Source organism: Alligator sinensis, unplaced genomic scaffold, assembly GCF_000455745.1.
Source record: "Alligator sinensis unplaced genomic scaffold, ASM45574v1 scaffold59_1, whole genome shotgun sequence".
In the NCBI taxonomy this organism is placed as follows: domain Eukaryota; kingdom Metazoa; phylum Chordata; order Crocodylia; family Alligatoridae; genus Alligator; species Alligator sinensis.
The window spans coordinates 1,796,583-1,818,926 of NW_005841878.1; the positions used below are offsets into that span (position 1 = coordinate 1,796,583).

General features: G+C 40.4%; 1 protein-coding gene across 1 annotated transcript in view; it reads right to left on the reverse strand.

The window, feature by feature from the left end:
- VWA8 (von Willebrand factor A domain containing 8) overlaps window positions 1-22,344 on the reverse strand; it is a 313,781-nt gene that overhangs the window by 200,940 nt on the left and 90,497 nt on the right. The window contains exons 13-16 of the mRNA XM_025196153.1: window positions 15,189-15,349; window positions 12,258-12,371; window positions 3,367-3,535; window positions 2,950-3,027 (exon numbers count right to left, since the gene is read on the reverse strand). Of these exons, the coding sequence (XP_025051938.1) occupies window positions 2,950-3,027; window positions 3,367-3,535; window positions 12,258-12,371; window positions 15,189-15,349 (522 nt within the window). The remainder of the gene's footprint in view (window positions 1-2,949; window positions 3,028-3,366; window positions 3,536-12,257; window positions 12,372-15,188; window positions 15,350-22,344) is intronic.

The following is a 22,344-nucleotide window of genomic DNA, read 5'->3' on the forward strand; positions in this document are numbered from 1 at the left end:
CCCCTGCACCTATCTCCTTGACAGCTGGCAGGCTTCGTGGCCGCAGCAGGGGATAGCAGGCCTGCAGCTTTTACCCTGCTGAGCCTTAACACACGCAGTGTCACCCATGTCACGAGTTTTGCTTGTCTGCAACTTGAGGTACAGTTTCCCTTAAATCTCTACACCTATCTCCTTGAAACTTGACAGGCTTTGTGGCCTCAGCAGGGGCTAGCATGCCTGCAGTTTTGACCCTGCTGTGGCTTAAGACATACACATGACATGAGTTTTGCTTTCAAGACTTTGGGGTGCAGTTTCCCCAAACCCCCTGCACCTATCTCCTTGAAACTTGGTGGGCTTCACGCCCTCAGAAGAAGCTAGCAAGTTTCATCCAAATCAGGCAAGAAATGACAAAGTTATAGGCTGTTTCAAACTTCCCCATTATATCATATAGTCGAAATGTTGAAACAGGGTTGAAATGGCAAAACTCTTTCAACAGAATGGAATGGACCAGCTGTTTAGACTCGAAACAAAATCTGAAACGGAAAGCTGTTCCATCGAAACATCAAAACGCTGATCGAAATGGAATGCTGCTATTTTGCACAGCCCTATTGTTTGGTGTAACAGAGGATTATCATCAGCTATAACATGTTAACTCAGTTGGGAGCCAGAGCAAATACTGACTAACATTTAAAAAAATGTTATACTACTATAGATATACATACAGTAGACACTGAAATAAGCCCATAAACATGCTTGTTGACGTTCATTGAAAAGCCCACAAAATTAAACCATATCAACATTTTAAGAAATGCCCATAATAAAAGGTTGAACCATTTAGAGATTAAATGTCTCCTCCCTTCCCTCATCTATTTCTTATGTATTTTCCTATGTCAAATTTTTCCTATGTCACTGCTTTTTGGGGCAGCTACCACCTTTGCATTTTATATCTGGATGGCATCTTAGTGGCATCTCTATATTCTAGTGCAAATCACATAAATAATATTAATAAAATAAGAGATGCAGGCTGAATATTCTACAGGCATATTTCTATTGTTAAAATTTTAAACAACAGCTAAAATTTCAAAATCAACTCAAGTGGAAGATTACTGAGACAGCTCTATAAATAGTCCTATATTCCTAAAGCATAAATTTAAACTCATGCCACAGGCATGCTATTCCCAACCTATCTCATGTCACTACTGACCTACAGGCATCTTCCCTGCATCTGAACTGTGACCCACTTCTTCCTTCACAGCATGCACTTTCTTTGAGTATTTCACAATACAAACATACACATATATACGGAGTGGGTTTTTTTATACTGTTGATATACCGTGTATTTCTAAACATTAAACCTTATTAACAAAAGGAATGTGTTTACCTCTCTGCGTTTATAAATCACCAACTAAGTAAGTATACAAAACGATGTAAGACTGTAATATTAACAATGCCATAAAGACGTAAATAGGAGTAAATGTTCATTTCTTTTTAAGATCTCAAAATTAGTACCTGCTAAGTAGTGCACAGTGCATTTGCTTCCTGAAATAATGTAATTAAGAAATAAAATCAAATACAGGCAAAGCCTATTGTTGGTATCAAACTCAGGAGAGCTGAGGAAGGTGGATTATAGGGCACATTCAACTTTTGATATGAACACAAGTTACATGTGTGCAGATCTATAAAGTTAAATTACACGATTCCAGTGCAAAGTGTTCTAGATTTATCTTCACAAAAATAAAACTGCGCTTCTCAGTTGCCATAACAATACATATTTAACTGAGTCTTGACTGTATCTTTTAAAAATAAATTTATAGTTACCAGGTCAGCAGCATTTTTTTCTACACAACACTGCTTAAATATAGCTGCATACAACAGAGTACCATACTGACCCAAATATAAGATGACCCCCCAACCATATTAGATTCTATTCATGAAGCAGTAAGAGGACAGGTGGTGGGGGAGGCATGCAGTTTGATCCCTGCTGTCTGTGCTCTCCCATTTACTTCCCTTGTGCCTGTCCCCCGCAGCCTCAGACACCCATGCCCCTTTCCCCCCATCTACCCTCTTTCTCCTTCTGTGCCACTTCTACCCACCACAGCCTCAAGACCCTGCCCACCTTGCCCTGCCCATCTTGTCACTCTGCACTGCTTCTGCTCCCACAGCCTTGGGTCCCCTCGTCCTTCCTCCTCTGTTCCTGCCACTCCACCACCCCCTTAGCTTTTCTTCGGCACTGGCAGGCTCCTGATGCAGCCTAGGACATGAAGCACAGCTCCATCCTGGCCCCATAGCAGTGATATAGAGCTGGCACTAGTGGCTGCTATAGGGCCAGGACATGCTCTGTACTCCAGGCTGCAGTGGAGCCTGGAGTACTCCAGTGGAGCCTGGAGTACTCCAGGCTGCTTTTGTTGTTTGCCAGCACCACAACAAAAGTAGTGGGGTGTAATGGGAAGTGGGGGAAGAAGTGGTGTGGGGGGGAGACAGGAAGCAGCAAATGTCTGAGGCTTCAGGAGAGGATGGGGCATACTCGATTGTAAGACAAAGGGCTTTTTCCCCCCACATTAAATGGGGGAAAAAGCATGGCCTTTTAATCAAATATGATAAAAATAATTTTCCTTTTGTTTTCCAAAGCTCTGTTCTTACAATTATATAATTTTTTCCTGCCTAAAAAACCTCAGCAGCAAAATGTCAGCTCCTAAGAAGGTATTGCATATAACTGTTTTATAACGGAAGGCAATTAAAAATAATTCTGGCAGATGACACTTGTAAACCTGCTTAATTTTAATCAGTTGCTTAAAATCTGCTCATCACAATGCACATATAATACTGTATGATTTCACGAGGAAACAGGAAGTAGCTTTACACACCAGGGCAGAATAATTCCTTTGCAAGTAGAAATAAAACAATGGCAAAGAAAACAGGTATAGTATAGAACGACTAGCAGAGAGCAAATCTGAAAAAGAGTGGACTTACGGTGGGGTCATTAGTTTTCCGAAGCTTGTGTGTTAATGATAACAACTGTTCTACTGCAACTTTGGGCACATTTGGAATCTGTTTGAAAGACAAAAAAAATGTATGCATGAGTGTGCATAAGTTATGTATATGCACAGTGTATATGTATTTGCTTTAAATCACCCAAAAGGAATATATTTCAACAAAAAACATTAGTTTATGTAGAAAACTATCATGATTAGAAGATTAATTTATATCTATTACATTAGAGGGTACTCAGATTCAAGTATAACGAGTCATTTTTGCTATGCAAAAGAATTCTACATCATAAAAGAAATTAAGCATTCATCATATATTACAATATTTTCATTCATACTCATATCCAATAAGATACAGAAACCAATAATTAAAACTGGGAAAAGCATTGCAAGTACTTGCCATTTCTTTAATAACTTGAAATTCTTCATTCTTGGTTAAGGATTTCACATTATGAAAGAGAAACAGAGTTAAAAGCTCTGGGCCCAGCCATTGTTGTGTGCTACTTCCAAGGACAGGTGGCTCCGCCAAGGCAATTATTCTGAATGAGGAGTGGATCGGAAAGATAGACCTACAAGAGAATGTATTTCAAATTGCATTACCTGGCCTACATAACAGGTAACAAATCTGAGCTTGCAACTTCCATATGAAGCATGATCAATCTGCAAGTCAGTTACTGAATTTAGAAATCACAGACAATTGAGGTTGGAAGGGACCTCAGGAGGTCATGTAGTCCAACCCCCTGCTCAAAGCAGCACCAACCTCAACTAGATCATCTCAGCCGAGGCTTTGTCTAGCCGAATCTTAAAAACCTCCTTGGAGCTTTTTAGCTCCAGTATATTTTCTATTGAGGACATTTGCAATGCAACAGAATAAAAAATCAAAACCAACATGAATAGTATAATGTAACAAGCAATTTAAAAGCAACCCCTCATCCTCCCCGCACAAATACCCTGCTTTCATAACTTGTCACATATACATGGTTACTCAAATCTTGTCTTCACCTGGAGTGTGACCCATGCACCTCAAGCTGTGTAAGTACTTATGCTACTGTTTACTTTTACGTATGCCTGAAAGAGACATGATTTATTACTGTATTTGCCCAAATTCAAGACAACTTTGAATTTAAGATGACCCCCCCAATAATTAGAAAACACAGAAATGTTAACATAGAAAAATTGTAAACGTGTATAATTTTCCATGTACAGAATTTAATTGTCAGATGGTCATCTAAAATGCACCCCCCACTGCTACAACAGGGAAAGTCAGGGGGGCAGGAGGTAGCAAAGTCAAGTGTCTCAGCCCCTTTTCCCTTGACCACCCCAGTGCCTGCCACACCCCCACACTGCCTGCCCACTTTTCCTGCCCCCTCCCACAGTGCTTGTGCAAACTGCACCTTCCCCACTGCCACTTGCCTTCTGCTTCCTGCCCCTCCCCCTGCTTCTGCTTCCCCTCAGTTGTGACTCCAGCTCTAGCACACTTCCTCTGTTCCAGCCAAGTGACTGCAGTTGTGGCAATGGCACCTCCAGCCCCCGACCCCTAGCTGTTGCTACCACTGCCTGGCTGGGCAGGGGATGGAGTGGGGCTGGAGTCTGCAACTGAGGGTAAGCAATGGTGCAGGGGGAGGAGCAGAGGCAGCAGCTCCAACTCCAACCCTGAGCCTAGGTAGGGGCCACAGCTGCAGCAGTTGCCTTCCCCCCCACCTTGTACCCAACCCCAAGATGAAGGCTTTCCCCCCACTTTATGCCCCACCATGTTGAAGGGATGCGGGGAGGGAAACCTTTTCTAGGATTTGAGTAAATCCAGTAATTTGATGGATTACTACAAGGTTATCACCTGAAACAGCATGACCAAGAAGCAATTGAGAAAGACAATTGAATCTACTGGAGCTACAATAACAACTTCTTTTACTCCACTAAACTACCAGGAAGTATGATTTTGTGGTGAAGGCAACCATGAGAATGTGGCTCTGTTATGGATTTTCTGTGTGACTCTGTGACAATCAATTAGATTCTCTTGACCTGTATACATTTGTGGTGCTGATGGTATCCCAGCTGGAATGGATTTGCTTCAAAACCAGAAATGCACTAATGAAAATGTTCCAGGGTGGCCTTCAAGACATTGGTCCCTTGCATACTTAAGAGTAATTGTTGGCGACAGCCCTGGGATGTCTCCACCAGTGCAGCTCTGGGTCTGGACATGTTTGTGGAACCAAGGGAGTGAGGAATGCTTAGAGCCATCACTACAGGCTGTAGCATGGACAAGGCCAGAGTCGAACTGATTTACACAATGCCACTCAAAGTCAGTCAGTAACAGAACTGGGAATTAAATCAGATTCCCCTAACTGCCCATTCAGGCCGCATCCAGACAAGCATGGATGTGCAGTCTGTGGCACCACACACAGCACACGCAGGTATTCCCTGCACTGCCAGCTTGCAGTGTGGGGAGAGGGGTTTTGACACCAGGAGATCCTGGGGTCAAAAAAACCCACACCAAAAAAAGCAGAGCAGTGTGCATGGTGGCAGCATGTGCAGCCAAAAACTGGAGCCTGGCTAGCCAGAGCCACACTTCAGCTGCTGACCAGGCTTCTTGCCACAGCTACAGCCCCAGGAACCCAGGGCCCCAGGTAAGGCTGCTGTGGCCAGCACAGTTGCTGGCCCCAGCCTTCCCGACCACCCAGGTAACCTGCTGTGTGCCAGAGCACGCGTAGTACAGGTGTTCCCCAAGGACATGCAGCAGCGACACAACGTCTGCGCTAGTTTGGACGTGCCCTCAGTGTCTTCACCATTAGATCAGCCTTTGTGTCAGTTGCCTCTATCTCAATTTCACATTGCATAGATGGGGATAATACTGTTTTCCCATCCTTAGTTTGTTTTGTGAAGATTATAACTTCTTTAGGTCAGCAAGTGTTGTTTAATCTGTTTTTATTCAGTGGCTGGAACAATGAGACTCCTGATTTTAGTTCTAGATAATAACCCAGATATAAGTCAACGTTGCAGAGGAATATGCAGTGGACAAATAATTTCTAAATAACTTGACTGATATACTCTCCCCGTGTCATTTAGTAGCAAAAACAAGTTGTAATTATGGTAATTTAAATTAACTAATTACATTTTTATTACATGTATTCTGGGAAGTAAATATCATGTTTGAAATTTATCATGTCTGCCTATCTTGGGGCAAATTCTCGCTCTGATTATTTTCTGAAAAAATGAAGGGTACATATAGTGAACATTGAGGCAAAATTCAAACCTTAAAATTTAGGCTACACGATGTACTGATTAGTTGGTAGCAACAGCAAGGATTCTGATACAACACAGCATATCCACTGAACCCCCTGGAAAGTTGCCCTCTCAGATCAAAGCAACCACAGCGGGTGGCATCAGTCATTCTCAGCTGACAGTCATAAGCCTAGAAGCTACTCCCTGATTGATAAAAATAGATGTTTGAAAACAACATATGAAATATGAACCAGTAGGTATGTCTTTTTGTCATTAAACTGAGAAAAGGTCAGCAGTGCCCAATCCTGTTACAGAATAAACTATTTCCTAGATAGGAGAACCAATGTATTGTTGCAGATTCACTTAAAAAAAAATAAATAAATAAAAAGTTGGCATATATTGAACTAAATCTTAAGCCCCAGTCTGGTTCTTTTCCTCTTCTGTCATAAAGTGCCAGAAAGTATTCAGCTCTCTTCAACACAGGGTGCATTAGGCACCTATAACATCTCCCTGTCGCAGCTTTAAACAGAAAGGTCCTGCTGGAGGCACTCTGGGTGACGGGGACAGTGATGTATGAGAAGGGAAATATGCCTGGAAGGGCATGAGCAACGCTCCGGTTTTGAGCAGCCCTGAGGATCCAGGCCACAGAAGGGCCCCGGCTCAAGAGCAGGGAGCCATAGACAGTGTTTCTGTCCCTCCACCTCTCCTTCCCAACAGCTCTTTCAAAGTGGGTGGTGGGAATACCTGAGGACTGAACCCTTTATTTTGAATTGATTATCTGCAACAGTATTCCAAAAATCCTTTCAAACTGAATATTTTAATAATGTAAAAGCTAAAAACTGCCCCAAGGAAAAGATTTTTAATTAGCAAGCTATTTGTCTAAGAAAAGCTCTGACACTGGGATCTGCTGCACTTTGGAAAGCCTTTTACAAATGCATATATCTTTCCACTCTCATTCAATCATCTAGTGAAAGCTTTATTTGTATATTCTCTTCACCAAGTGAAGTAACTGCCTTGCTCTGTGACACTGAATAAGTCATATCTCCATTTCAGTTTTTCAGTCTGTAAAAGGATATAAAACATTTATCTACATCAAATGGGTGATGCTTGGATTAGTGCTACCAAAGCTGGAAATGAGAAAATAAGCACTACCATTGATTATTCAAATAAAATTCACAAATGAGTTAAATCCTGACAAGCCCTGCAAAATCAGGACCAAAATAATTATATCCTTGTTTCTTTGTGAAGTTGTAGTTATTAACCACAAACCCCCATAATCCTTGTTTTCTCTGCAGAAGGAGATCCTGTAAGTAACTCCAAAACCTCACACATTAAGTTCCAGGTCCCTTTCTATATTTGCTATGATCAAATTTGCTGGTAGGATTGGCAATCATTTATAAATACAGAGTACCAAAGGGATTGATCTTTTTTCCCCCCCTGTTCAATGTGTGTTAGCCAATTAAGGGGCATCATAAGACCCTATCAGCTATCAATATTCCAGACCCGAATTCTTCTCTCTCCACCAAAGATTATTAATATTCAAAGAACAAAATGTCACTGAAGAAGGGGAAGCAAAGAATAAAATCCTACCAAGAGGACTGTAGAAACTGATCTCTTGTATACCATCTGAAAAAAAAACGGAGCTAGTGCTATTTAGATCAGTGGTTCTCAATAAGAAAATGCTAGTTCTTAGTTTTCACTCATTTTTTGACTAAAGAAAAATAATACAGCAATTATTCTATAGCAAAGAACTCAGAAAGACTGCAACAGGGAAGAATATTTTTAACACTATGGATTTCCCTGGAATTTCTGGGTTTATCTGGGGAATTATGTTTGCACACCTATCAGTACTAACATTGTCTGGCATTCTGTGGCACCCTTGAAAAAACCTCAATGCATACAGTAGTACCAAAGCACCCTAGTTGAGAATCACTGACCTAGACACAAAGATGAAAAACTGCATTCCTATGCTACCACATGCTAGTTCCTCTTTTGTTATTTTCCCCTGTCCCACAAATGTCATTATTCCCCATTTCCTACTGCAAATAAAATAAAAACTTGAAATAAAATAAAATAAAATAAAATAAAATACAATAAAATAAAAACTTGCAATAATATCACCACAAACAACTGTTCAATTGTGCATTAGCAAGTTAGGTATTCACATTTGAAATAATTCCACTTATGTATGGACAACTTGAACTCAATTAATATCATTTAAGAGGGTCAAATTTAAAATAAATATATTTAAGGAGAAAAAAAACTATGCTGTGTCTACTGAAGTATATTATTTGTTGTCCTTGCAAGTATGAAAATTACCATGTAATTGTTTCCTTTTTACTCTTCTACAATTTACAATGAGCTGAGCTGAATTTCTTGTTTTTTAATTAAAAGATTAGTTTATTAAATTTTCAAACACCCTACACTGAGCAACCGGAAAACAAAAAGTTTGTACAACAAACAAAACAAATGTACAACTAAGTTAAATTAGGCAGCTACAACTTAGCTATATTAGAGTTAGGAATTTTCTATGAAGACATGCTGGATATACATTGTGGGTCATCTTTAAGTGATGAAAGTACCTCTTCTTCAACAATGGAACTAGTTCAAAGCAAGTCATATCGTTCTGTAAGTAAGTAGGTGTCTAAGGCTTCAATTACCCTATACAGAAAAGTGTCCCTTCCAAAATTCTGCAGTAGTAGTAGTAAGTAGTAGTAGTTTGCCTTTTGGATGAATACCATCTTACCTTGGCTGCTTGCTAACTGCACTGCCCAAATGGTCAAATAGAATGCTTACAACTGATCAAGGAACATCCTTCATGCCCACAAACGTAAAACATCTGCTTGAGCTCATCATTTCTGGCACAACCTTCACACCAACCATCACACCTGTATGGCTTTTCAACCTCATTAATTATGTATCATAATTAATGAAGAAACAGAGTAGAATATACAGTAAAGATGTAACTGATAGCACGTGCATTTGCTTCAGAAAGATTCTTTGGGATTTTGCCAATTTTTACATAGATCCTCCAAAAATTAATTAAAGAAAAAAATTGCTTGAAATTTGCAAAACTGGAATTCATTTTAAAATTATTCGATTGTATTTTGTAACTTGAACAGATAATGGCCTTAACATCCTTCAATGTTGCCAGTTTGCATTAGTTCCTTTTCAAGAGGTGCAACAATACTCATATAATGCTCCTATTTTTTTTTATCCCCCCCCCCAAAAAAAACCCAACCTCATCAGTTTTTGATAGTTTTATTAAGTGATGAGGTAATCAGTATTCTGTTTTAAAACAATACTGATTTACTAGGAATGAACACCAGCGCTTATTCCTGAGACAGTGCCTACATTTGTAATAAAAAAGAAAGATAATGGTTAAAGGAACTAAAAACAGGTATAACCTTTACCATTAATCTATTTTCAAACGAAATTTACCATTTGATAATTGGTTAAATTTTTTCTCTAGAAAATGAGCCCCTTCTAGAATTCCTCTAATAATACCAATTGTCCTCAGAATTAAAATGTGGAAAACCTAAGAAATATGACACATTTAATTTTTTTAAAAATCCTTGAAAAAGTTTTGGCTCACTGGTTGTAATATGCTCTCCTATGTCTTATATCAGTCAAATATTATTTATGATTGAAATATTAAAACTGAATTCCTATTTTAAAGTAATCAGGCCCACTGAATCCCCAAAAAGTAATCTCAAATCCTCAATGCAGAAGAATTGCACTAAAATAAAGTGACTATTAAGAAAACAATATTATTTTCTAAATAGTCACTTTATTTTTGAGGTTTAAGTTATTACGAAAATATAGTAGAACATTGAATTTTCTCTTTTTTCACTACAGAATCTAAATATTATAAAAAAGGTAAACAGCAATCATATCCGTTATATAGCTGAGATAGAATGCCTATGTATGCTCCTGCTACACTGTTTCTTGTTACAGATAACACATAATACCCTGACCATAATGCAAATTGGCTACAATTTTTTATTACTGTAAAATGAATAAGTAGCTGAATGCCCTCACAGTTCATTCAAAGTTTAGTGTCCTCTAAGAATTTCGATAGTTTTACCACTTCATAAATAATTCATGAGAAACATTTTTACATATTGGATTACTCTTGTTTTCAATTACATAAAGCAGAATCTAAATGAAATCAGTCACTACTGGATAGCTTTGTATCATATGACAATCAAAGGACTATAAATATTTTTCCCCCAAATTTTTTATGGCAAGCAAGTGGTGATTGACTAACAAGAATAATAAGAGTGATGTGTCCCAACCCATTCTTCAGATTTCCTGCTCCATATTAGTTGTGAATTACATGCTTCCTTTCTAGGTAATCTGCTAGAAGACAGTAACAATTTACAATATTTAGCTTTCTTGGTTCACCTCATAATGCTTCTAAACAACCTATTGTACTTATACATATATAAAAGTTTAGACATATATTTTTTCTCTCATTCTTGACTCTTTTTATGATGGGATAGTTTATTGCTTCTGCTTTTAACTGACAAGCTAACAGGATATAATCATTACCTAATGTAGGGGCGGTCAAAATATGGGCCACAGGCCGCACCTAACCCACCAAGTACTTTCATCTGGCCTGCAGTGCCCGCCAACAAATTGTGCCCCGCCCAGCCCTTCCACCCACAAGAGTGGAAGCGAGGTGCCCATGAGTGGAAGTGAGGTACACAAACCCCCAAACATACCCTACTGCATCTCACTCCCACCCTCGTGGGCAGAAGCTGCCAGCAGACAGCTTCCAGGCAGGGCTGCTACAGCCCCTGGGGACCTGTTCCACTTCCCCAGTCTCCTGCTGGCTCCAGGCAGCAGGTAGGGAAGCAGCAGGGGAAGGGCTACAGATGGGCAGGTGCGTGGTGCTGGGGCTGGCAGCAGCACGAAGCCCACACCCAGGCGGGCAGTGGAAGCATGGAGCTCGGATGGGTAGCATGTGGGTGTAAGGAAGGGTGCGGGGTGTGGGGACCACTCCACACACACTCTCCCCATGGTGTGCAGCCCTGGCACACAGTGGCAGCAGCAGCAGGCAGGGCATGGCTCTGGCCAGCATGGCACATCATGGTGAGGTGTACAGCCTCCCCTGGGCTGTCTGTATCACCAGCACTCCCCTCACTCGCCGGGCATGGGAAGGAAGTCTCAGGCACTGGAGCCGGCTGCCTTCCCCACCAGGACTGCACAGCAGGGGAGGGAAGCCCTAGGCACCTTTCCCTGGGAAGCAGGGAAGGCAGCCAGCTCCAGCACCTGTGGCTTCCCTCCTGTGCCTGGCGAGTGCGGGGAGAACTGGTGATACAGATGGCCCAGCAGAGGCTGCACCCCTTACCATAATGTGTGGTGCTGACCAGAGCCATGCCCTGCTGGGCACCAGTGCCCCGAGTGCCCCGCCTGCTGCTGCTGCACCATGGGGGGAGGGGAGGGTCCTCACATCTTCCCACCCTCCCTCACACCCCACAACCCCCACATACCCTACACCCAAAACCCCCCACATATACACACTCCCCACTGTACCCAATGCTCCCCACACACACAGCTACACCCCCTCATAATCCCTCACACCATACCATACACACACACCCACACACACACCCACACCCTACCATATACACACACACTAAGATGGCAACTCCCCACCACAAAGGAGTATTTCCAGGAGGCAAGGAGAGGGACTTCCAGCGGCAAAGGTCAGGGGTTAGGGGTGGAACTTTTGGTCCCAAGATGGGGACAAGGGGGTGGGGCAACCGTCAAGGGGCGGGGCTACCCATGTGGCCCTCAACCGCTCACCAAAATTAGTTAAGTGGCCCTCCACCCAAAATAATTGCCCACCCTGGTCTAATGCTACAAAATACTTCATGAGGACACTGGAATGTAAAACATATTCTATTATGAATTACATGGCATTATTCTGTAATTTTAAATGTACATATTTAAAAACGTAGAACATTGGAAAAAATCAGACATTAAAAAAGAATTCTGAACTCTTCCCAGACTGAAAAATGCACGGAGTTCATGGAATATTATGTTTGGTGTCTGACAAATTACCTTTCCTGAAGTTTCTCATCTGAGAGGTGCAAATCTTCTTTTAACTGTTGATACCTGTCTTCACGTAGTAACCTGGTGCCATCATACAGAGTTAGTTCTCTGTCATGGATTAGCCTGTTTGGGAACAGAAAATAAAACAAGTCTAGCATTTAATTGCCTTTTTCTAAGTTTTCTCAATGCATGTTATTTTAAAAAGGTGCTTCAGCCAAGATGTCTTAACTGTACTGCCCAAGTTATTAACAAAAATAAAGATTAATAAGTTTCAGCAAATGACCTTGTAATAACAAGGAAGGCCAGTCAAACTGTCTGCCTAAGAAAAGAGTTTAAAATATGGTTCAGTAACTACAGTACATAATACCATGTTGACAGAATAACTATTTTCACAGATGGACAAACCTTACTAGAGACCATACATGAAAAAACTTTCCCTATCACTATTATAACTACATAAATGGCATGAAATTAGAAATATTCTTCCTATTAACAGCACCATAGTATTGTTTTGTTACTAGAAACCAGACACTTTATAGCTGCTTTCATAGAATGTAAATTCTATAAAGCAGAAGAAAAAAACAGATGTGAAGAACTTAAAAGGCATGAAAAATGGGCTTGTGCTATTCTCCTGCCTTTTTTCCAGTTTATGAAGGTGGCATGAAAGGCTACTGCAGCTTTAAAGGTGGGATTCTACTTAAGTTTATAAAAGGGACTGTACATGGGTAGCCAGTCCATGGCTGCATACCACAAATGACACGGGTTGCCTCTGTGTGGCACATGGCAGATCAGGGCAGAAGCAGGGAACACAACAGCAGGTAGAACAGGGAGCAGAAAAAGAGCAACAGATTGGACAGCGGAAGAGGATTGGAGTGGCACTCAAGCAAAGTGAGGGGCTTTTCCTGTGGCAAGCCTGCCAAAAATGTTGGCCCCCACTGAATTATATGACATAGTTGCCTACAATAGCAATGGACCACACCTGATACCCCACAGAAGATCCTACCCAATCCCGTTTTGCTAAGGTTTCATATGAGAATCTGAGATCTTGTCTACCTCGATGATTCTATGGATAAAAAGAAAACTAGTATGACAATACAAGTAACAAGGAAGTGAAAGCTAGTAGAGAGAGAGGAAATTATATTTTATTTAGACGATTGTTTTTATTAGCACCCATTTAACTAAGTAACCTGAAAAAAGAGCTCTTTTTGTTAAGGATCCAACACCACTTTGCCTTCATCTGAAGCCTGAGAAAACTTGCTATACCCTTCTGAGTCATCCAATAAAAAATGGCAACACAAGATTTGACATTCCTGGTTTTTTTCCAAAAAAGAACAAAGCAATCCGAATACAATCTACAAATTTAAAAAAAAGAATGAAAAGAAAAAATACATTCAGATTTTCATACTACAAGTCATAAAGAAGCTAAAAGAAGACAAGCCGATTGCTTTGTTAAGCAGGTTACTTCGATAAAGCTTTAAAAAAAAAGTTAAAAGAAATTCAGGGAACATTTTTTATTTTCAACCAAATTACTGTAAAACTGGACAGAAGTTATTCTGAACTATTATCTACATAATTACATATTATTGTAAAAATCCAGTTTGAAAATAAGGCGACCTAGCTACACATAATGCACAGAACAGACCAGAAGAGAAAATTAGGGTCTCAGAAAGCTCTGAAGCTAACTGAACTCTGTCTTGGGCATAAAATACATAAGCATAACAATGAAGGTCTTTAAAGAACTTAGGAAATGTACATTCAAAGTGATATTTTTACTTATTCAACATAAGAACTGTTATTCCTAAAATAGCTACTAGCAACACTATATTATGGGCTAGATTCTGATACCTTCATTTATCCTGAGTAGCTACTTACCACAAGTACTTCTAAGATAAAGGTACTATTCAATATAAGCATAAATTTCAGAATCTGGCCCTGTATTCTTTTATTTATTTACTAAAAGCACAGTTGACATTATTATACAAGATTTTTAGGCATTTTTAGTAAAATGATTAAAGGAATTTTAAGTAATGTCTAGAAAGCATTCTGTAGAGTGAGTATAATTTTCTTTTTAACAAGATGCACACAACAAAGATAATTAACATAATAAATGTCACATCTGTCATTTAGGAGCTACATGCAGTTTTTAGGACTTCTGTACTAATTTCCATTTTCAAAGCACAGTACAAACACTGACTCATTAATTTTTAGGCTACATTAACTTTCACTAGGTTAAAACCTAGCACATTTTTCAAATCACATAGAAAAGCTGCATGAACTAAGAGTTGATTTACACAACAAACTCCTGGCTTCCTTCTACTCTCAAATACATAAGGACCTAACACTGCATCTTCCGTAAACACACAATACAATATTTGCAACACTATTCTTTAATTTGCACAGTTGTGCATCTAGTAGCAGGACACAAGTTTCTCAGGCTATGCATTTAAGTGCACGGCCTCAGGGATGAAAAAGGCAGCGTGCATAATGGGGGTACATGCTTATGCAAACTTAATGTATAATCAACACTTGTTAAGCATTGCTGTAATCTTAGATGCCCTGAAATGACTAGCTCCCAACATCTTCAAAGCTTCTACTAATCAGCTCTTTACCAGCTGCTTCCTCTTTACCATTCTGGCATGGTTAAAGGGAATACAATTAGTTACAAATACTTTAGCTAGCAGTTAACTGGAATACTATTAACTTATAAACCAGAAAGTGGGACAGAAAAATGCTATGTTCTTAAGCAGCTTATGTGTTCAATGAATATGAAGATAACAGGAGTTTGTTACATTTGAAGCAATAGGCAATAAATTGGGACTGGCAATACATTATGATCTTATGCAAATTAGGCACTTACTAGAATTCATATATGTGCAGTACACAGTATGTACTCAGTAAACAAATCCCAAACACCCATCTTACTAGCACTTTTATACTGACCTCTGTAGGACAGCCAAGGTGCCAGGGTTGACACGATGAATACCATCAAGAATAACAAGCTTCCCTTCCAGGGCAGCAGTTACAAGCGGAGATGGTCTCCAAGCAGTGTCTCCATTAGGTAGAGTATACCTTTGCTGCAGCAAATCTCGAGCTGTCATATCCTATGAGCAGCAATCAAAAGAATACAATCAAGCTATATTTTAGTCATGCATCAGTTCTCAATTTCAAAAAGTGTATTTCTCAAGAAGCATGGACCCAAAGGGGTTTGGACACGGAATCTCTGATTCTTTCCTTGAGAACTGTTAGATTTACATACATACTTTAAAATAACCTTAATGCAACATTTTAATCTTTATGAAAGATTAATAACTAACTAACACAGACTTTTCAACACCAGAACAAAAGATCACTTTTTAAAAGAACTTCTAAATGTTTTTTCCCCCTTATAGGTAAAAAGACTTCATTTAAGAAGCAGAAAGTTCCTGTACAGCAGGGGGCAGCAGTTTTCACACAACATAAATCGAACTCACTCATTTGACAAGCAAGACTGAAACATTTTACATACATCATTAAAACAGATTCAGATTTCAGTGACGTAAAACGCTGGTAAAGTTTTGCAATTCTAAAGACAGAATCCACTTTGGTGGCAGACCCCCCCACACTTAGGTATTAAAACACCTAAAACTCTGGTTGCTGGGGTTACTTTTGTTCTATTTTTATGACATAAATGTATAAACATTCCTGGGACAGGGAATGACAAGGACCAGAACCCCAACCTTCCCCATTCCTGCAGTGTGTGCTAGCCACTAGACCACAGAATTACCCTCCCCTTGCTTGTTCTGTTTCTGGCCCCACAGCTGGTACAGTCTTGGCTGTCTTGTGGCCCAGGAGTGAAAGGTGCTTCCATCCCAGTCTTCTCTTTAACATGGTGGTTACAGTGCTTTCCTCAAATGTGGAAATGTGACTTTGAATCACCTTAGGCTGAGGAGGACTTAAAACCTCAGGTTTTCCACTTCCCTGGTGACTAATCACAGGCTGTTAGGCAAGAGGTCGGAACCAACACCAGTACCACAGAACTGAATGCAAGTCATACAAGGTAGATATAGTAGAGGCACACCAAACAGATCAGGTCTCTCTGGACTTGGCACTTTCCCAGAACCAACATAGGTCACAATGGAGTTTAAGCAAGAGCTCACTGCCTAGGTGATCAAGTTAGATCACCTCTGAGTTTATGCAAAACCCAAATGGAAGAATCTACTCAAGTCTTCAGGAAAATACTGAGGTGCTGTTTAACCGGAGGCAAATACTGAGTTTGACTTGTGGAGAAGGGCCAATCTGGATAGCCCTTTGGAATTTAAATATAACCCTAAACCTAAAAATAGGGTAGGGGGAAACATGGAGGGACTCTAACAGTCCACAGAAAAGATCAAATATCCCCCAAATAAAATACAGTTTTGTTCCAATCCAACTCACTCCATCCCTACAGAGGATATAATTTTGCAGACAAAAAGCAACGGTAGTCCAGGATGTGCATCTGCCACTACACATATGCTTTGGTTGTTCCTTTGTAGGGGGCACTAACTGAAGCCTAGAAGGAAACCGTAGTGAGCACCATGTGGCCTAAAAAATTAATTCTGTTCTGCTTTTCAACTGCAGAGAATCTACCCAGTGCAGAGCTCAGCAACTCAGGCTGTTTACATCTGGCCAAAAATCAGGTGGGAAAAAATATCTGTTATTGCGGTTAAAGTTTTGCACATATTCTTTTTACAACTATAAACTCTCTGAACTTTTAAAAATAAAAATAGAACAAATTATGTCATGTAGCCTGAATCATTTCCTCTTTCTGCATTTCCTTAAATGTCTTAAAATAACAGGACAAAGTCTGGTTCCTTCAATACTTCCACAACTGTGTAACTTAAAAGTCTCACCTTCAGATCCATAAAAAAGCACATCTTTTTACTGTTGCCATCAGAATTTTTTACTGTTGTAATTGTTTTGGATTTTTTTCATTTTATTACTAAGTTGTTCAGGCTAAATGCAAAACTTTTCTAACATTTTTATTTAGACTAAAGAAAAACAAATGCTTCTCTTGCTATGAGTTGCCATTTATTTCAGAAATTCCTTATGTATATTCTGCTAATAAATGTATGTATTAGAATGCAGTACTTGCACACAGAATTAAATTAAAATTCATTTTATACTATGCACTTCTTTTGGAATGAAATTAACAATGAATGGTATGATTTAACTATGCTAAAACTAATGCTGGAAACTCAAAAGAACAGAAAGCATTACAAAAATAAAATTAAAATTTGCATCATACTCCAAATGACTTGAGTTGGACTTGATCAAATAATGGGAAATAATAAATTCTTTCATTACCATTTTTTTCCAATTATTCAATATCTGTAGAGGGTTACAACTGTTTTTTGCCTACAGATTTGTTGTTTGTTCTTCCTTCTTGATTAATTATTTATATATTAGACAAATAATATATATTTATATTGTAATACCAGTAACCTGGGTAAAAAAATATTTCTTTCCCACTGTCTTTGTTACATCTAGTTTATCTTATGAAATAGAAAGATTTTATTTTTTTCCTTTGGAAAATATGTTTTTACTGTTCCAGTCATCATACTTAAAGCTCAAAATGTATTTCCTGAAATAGCTCCACTGAGGAAATTATAGTAATACCAAGTAGGGTGTCCCTCATACCTCAACTACTAGCAAATATGGTAGGAGAAGCTTTCAGTTTAACCAGCTTCCCTTGCTCCTTCAATGCCCATTTTATTCTTGAAAATTCAGAGGTTCATGCCCAGGTTTCTAACTTATGAGGCCAATTTGGATTTGCATTTTCTGCCATTTCTCAAACCAAGAACAGGAATTAATGGTAAGGAAAATTCCTGAGGTCACATAAAAATGCTGATTTAGATATAGAAATACATAAGCACATGCAGACACACACTTACTGATGTGCTTAGATAGGATAATTTTTCTGCCAAAAAAAAAATGTTTTTTTGTTGAGAATTATGTTAATGCCACCAATATTTGAATATTAGTTTTTTCTGAAACATCCTGAGGGAAAAAAGTGTTTTAAGCCTTTAAAAAAATTAAAACCAAAGGTTTCCAAACTGTGGTCTACACACAACTGGCTGCTACTTCTCTTCATGTCTAGTTGCCTAACTGTACTAGGAGATAGCTAAAAATAAATTATTTCCTCAAATTACTTTCCCAAGTATGCAAATGCTGTAGTTTCTACAGGGACTTCATGCAATCAGGAGTAAATGTAGTACATGAGCTTGCAAATCAGAAAGAAAGTTGTTCTTGAAACCATGTACCCCAGGAGTTTTCAACCTTTTTTAACAAGTGTACCCCTTCTGTCTCAAAGTTTCAGCTCATGCACCCCTTTATATTTTTTTTCTTGTTTTTAAGGGGGGAGGCAGATTGAGGCCCTGCAGTGAGGGAGGGAGTGGGGCAGGCGCTGCTCATCTGGGGCAGGCCAGGGCCCAGGACAGATCTATGAGCAGCTTGTCTGGGGGGGGCACAGGCAAGGTGGGGGGCGGTGCCTGCCCCTGCTCCAGCCCCAGCCCCACTCACTTTCTCAACACAGGGGCCTATGGAAGTGGAGCTACTGGGGGGCTGCAACCACTCCAGAATTCACCGTAGCCTCCCCAACACCCCTCCCAGCACCACTGCCACCCTCCCCAACCACAGCTGGCCCAGTCCCTGCTGGGAAGAGACCAACGCCTGAGCCCACAGTGGCAGCCCACCTTCATCCTGCACACAGATCTGGGGCACATGCTCCCAAATGCCCTCCCAGGGTGCACGCAGTGTTGGGAGCCACCCCCCACTTGAACTCATTCAAAAGAAGAGATCTTAAAATGATCCTTGGGCATTCTCTGATTGTCTACAGACTGAACATCTAAGAAGGAAGGGAGTTTTACCCGTTGGTTTTTAAGGACATATTAAGATTATGAGAAAATTACGAGAGGTATGCTGTAAAAACCAGGAAGGTAGAATTTTCATATTTCTTGTTCTAAAAGTCTATTTCACAGACTGAAATGTATAATACAGACAGAAATCAAACCTTTACCATGAGAAATTTCCTGTTGCCATTTTCTATCCTGCAATTCTGGGTATTAGATAATGACAAAACATTTATGTTTTGGAACACAGAGTTGAATATCAGTTGGAAAAGAAGGTAAAAAAGCATGTGTAAGACAAAAAAGGACAAACATACATTTTAACTACTTTAAAAGGGAGTGAAAGAGCACCTACTTTAGACCATAAAGGAGCTGTTACAAACTATTTATTAATTCTGAAAAACCCAGTAGTGATGCAGATAAGATAAATCACTGAACTTTGATCCTGCACTAAGCAAGGGGAAAGTTGGAGCAGTTTTGTTACTTTTGCATCCCTACAGGATTATATGGTGTCCTTTGATATTTAAACAATTGTTATGTATTGATTGCTATATCCTCTGAGAAGATACCAATTAAGGATTAGCAATTCTTCCACATAAATTGCTATCATGTTCTCCATGCTGAAGTTCCACAAGCTTTGCCCTCATGAATGAGCATGCCAGGTTTCTGTTTCAGAGAAGGGCTTCCAAGAGCTACTTTTATATATATTTGTATAATAAATCCTCTAAATTACATAATACTCTCAAATACTAACCTACTTGAGAATACACAGACTTTTTGGACGCAATAATGTATTTCTCTATTACAACAAAGCAAACATTCTTTTCTGAATTACTGTTTATAATACAAGACCTGCTGGCAATATTTTAGCACTTTAAAGAGAGTTGTTATTTGTAGAATAGAATTAAGAGAGCTCTGTCTTTTCATACATCTATTTAAAAGGAAAATTTAAATCAGGTGCCACTGAAACTTTTCTTTTCCTCTCCAAACCGTACCTGGCAGCTCTGTGACCCTGCTCTTCAGGAAACTCAAGAAGGATCACAACGTGATCTGGGACAAATAAGCATGAAGCTCATTTGGGCCCTGGGAAAGGGAGAAAAAACTGTTCCCAGACTGAAAGGGGACAAAAAATAGGCCTCCAGGGTTCACTACTGTCTAGCATCGTGCAGTCAGCTGCAAACTTGAGCATTCTGCACTGTAGGAAAAAGGAAGAGAAAAAAAGTCAACAGGGATAAAGGAAGGAGGAAAGCTAAAGAGGGGGAAAAGAACAGGAGGCGCTACTCCACAGTTAGGGCGGCTAGGATCTGGAACCAACTTCCAAGGGAAGTGGTGCTGGCTCCTACCCTGGGGGTCTTTAAGAGGAGGTTAGACAAACACCTTGCTGGGGTCGTTTGACCCCAGTACTTTCTCCTGCTATGGGGTTGGACTTGATGATTTGCTCAGGTCCATTCTGACCCTAGCAACTATGAAACTATGAAACTGAAACTGAGACAAGGTACCGCATGGTCTTCAGCAAGAAGATACATCAGCAGGGACCCTGGTTTTCTCTGATAAAAAAGCCCCCAATTTTCAGATATAAAAAATAACCCCAGCACGACAGGTTCTATGTTATATCCTAGAAAATATATATACTAGATGACCCTGTGAGGTCCTTTCAGCCCTACTTTCCTATGATCCTATGATGTTGTTTGATGATGTCTTTAGAGTATTAGTTTTGTTCTTGTTGTTAGAATACTGCTCAGCTAGAAGTGTTCTTTCATAAGGGTAACACAGACATGTGCGGGCCGGCTCCCGATCCCATCCTCGCCATGTGCGAGCCGGGCCCGTCTTTGCGCATGCGGACTGTGGCCAGCAGCCCGGGCACGCGGGCCCAAAGAAAACAGCGGGGCGGTAAGGTACGCGTGAGCTAGAATCAGTTACGGAGGCGTAATGGTTGATTGAAAAGATTATTTACTTACACCCAAGGTGGTCGCGGTGTAGGCTGGACAGCTTTCCAGGCGCAGCTCCGTTTGAATCCTCATTGGAGGACTCTGACAAACTCGATTCTTTGACCCCGGAGTGGTTTAGGCTCCGCGGGTTCGGCAATTCTTTCCTCACGGAGTGGCTGAATCTCCGTGGGTTCTGTTCGGTTCCCAGGTCCCCTGGAGCTGTTAAGACTCCGTGGGTTCGAAAATTGGGTATATAGGATAGGGATACGTCTAGGATTGCGCTCGGTGACGGGGAGAGGCTAGAAGCTAAACAGACCTCCGTTGCCTGCTTAAGAAAGGTGCGTTGGGTCCGCAAGGGTCCACATCGCTTGGAGGTCTTCACACAGTGAGAAATCTCCTCCTCCTGGCGAGTTCTGTATCTCTCCAGGTTTTCTCTCTCTCCGACTTGGGCGGAAACTAGCCAAGCCTTTTGTACGGCTAGCAAGACAATAGCTAGCCGAACACAACTCCTTTGCACCGTGCATCACTATGATGCAAAAGAAATGCACCATGCAAAGGAAGGCTACAAACGGCAGGAAATACTCTTTTGCACGCGGGTTCTCCTATTGCAGCAGAAAACTCTATCGTGCAAAAAAGCTGCAATTTGGCGGGAACATAATTTAGCGGTGCCGAAGCACACAAAAACAAAAAACCACAACTCTGGGGTGTGACAAGACATACAAGCAAGAATATTTATACACACACACAAAGACATCATCAAGCAAAACATCATAGGATCATAGGAAAATAGGGCTGGAAAGCACCTCACAAAGTCATCTAGTCCAGTCATCTGGTCAAGACAGAATCATCCCCCGCTAAAGCCATCCCAGCAAGTGTCTGTCTAATCTGCTTTTGCACGTTTCCCAAGATGGAGACTCTACAACTTCTCTAGGTAGCCTGTTTCAATACTCGACCACCCTCATAGTCAGCAAGTTCCTCCTAATTTCCTGTCTAAATTTCCCCTGTTGCAGTTTGAGGTTGGTTGCTCTTAATCCTGTCCCCTACAGAGAAAAGCTCACTCCCCATCCTATCTATAACCAGCCTTCAGGTGTTTGACGACTGTTAACAAATCCCCCTCAGTCTTCTCATCTCCAGATTGAATAACCTTACTTCTTTCACAGTCTTTCCTCATAGATCTTGTCTCCCAGGACCCTGATCATTGTTGTTGCTCTGTGCTGGACTCTTTCCAAACTGTTCATGCCCTTAAAGTGCAGGGCCCAACACTGGACACAGTATCCCAGGTGAGACCTACTAATCTTACAGCTC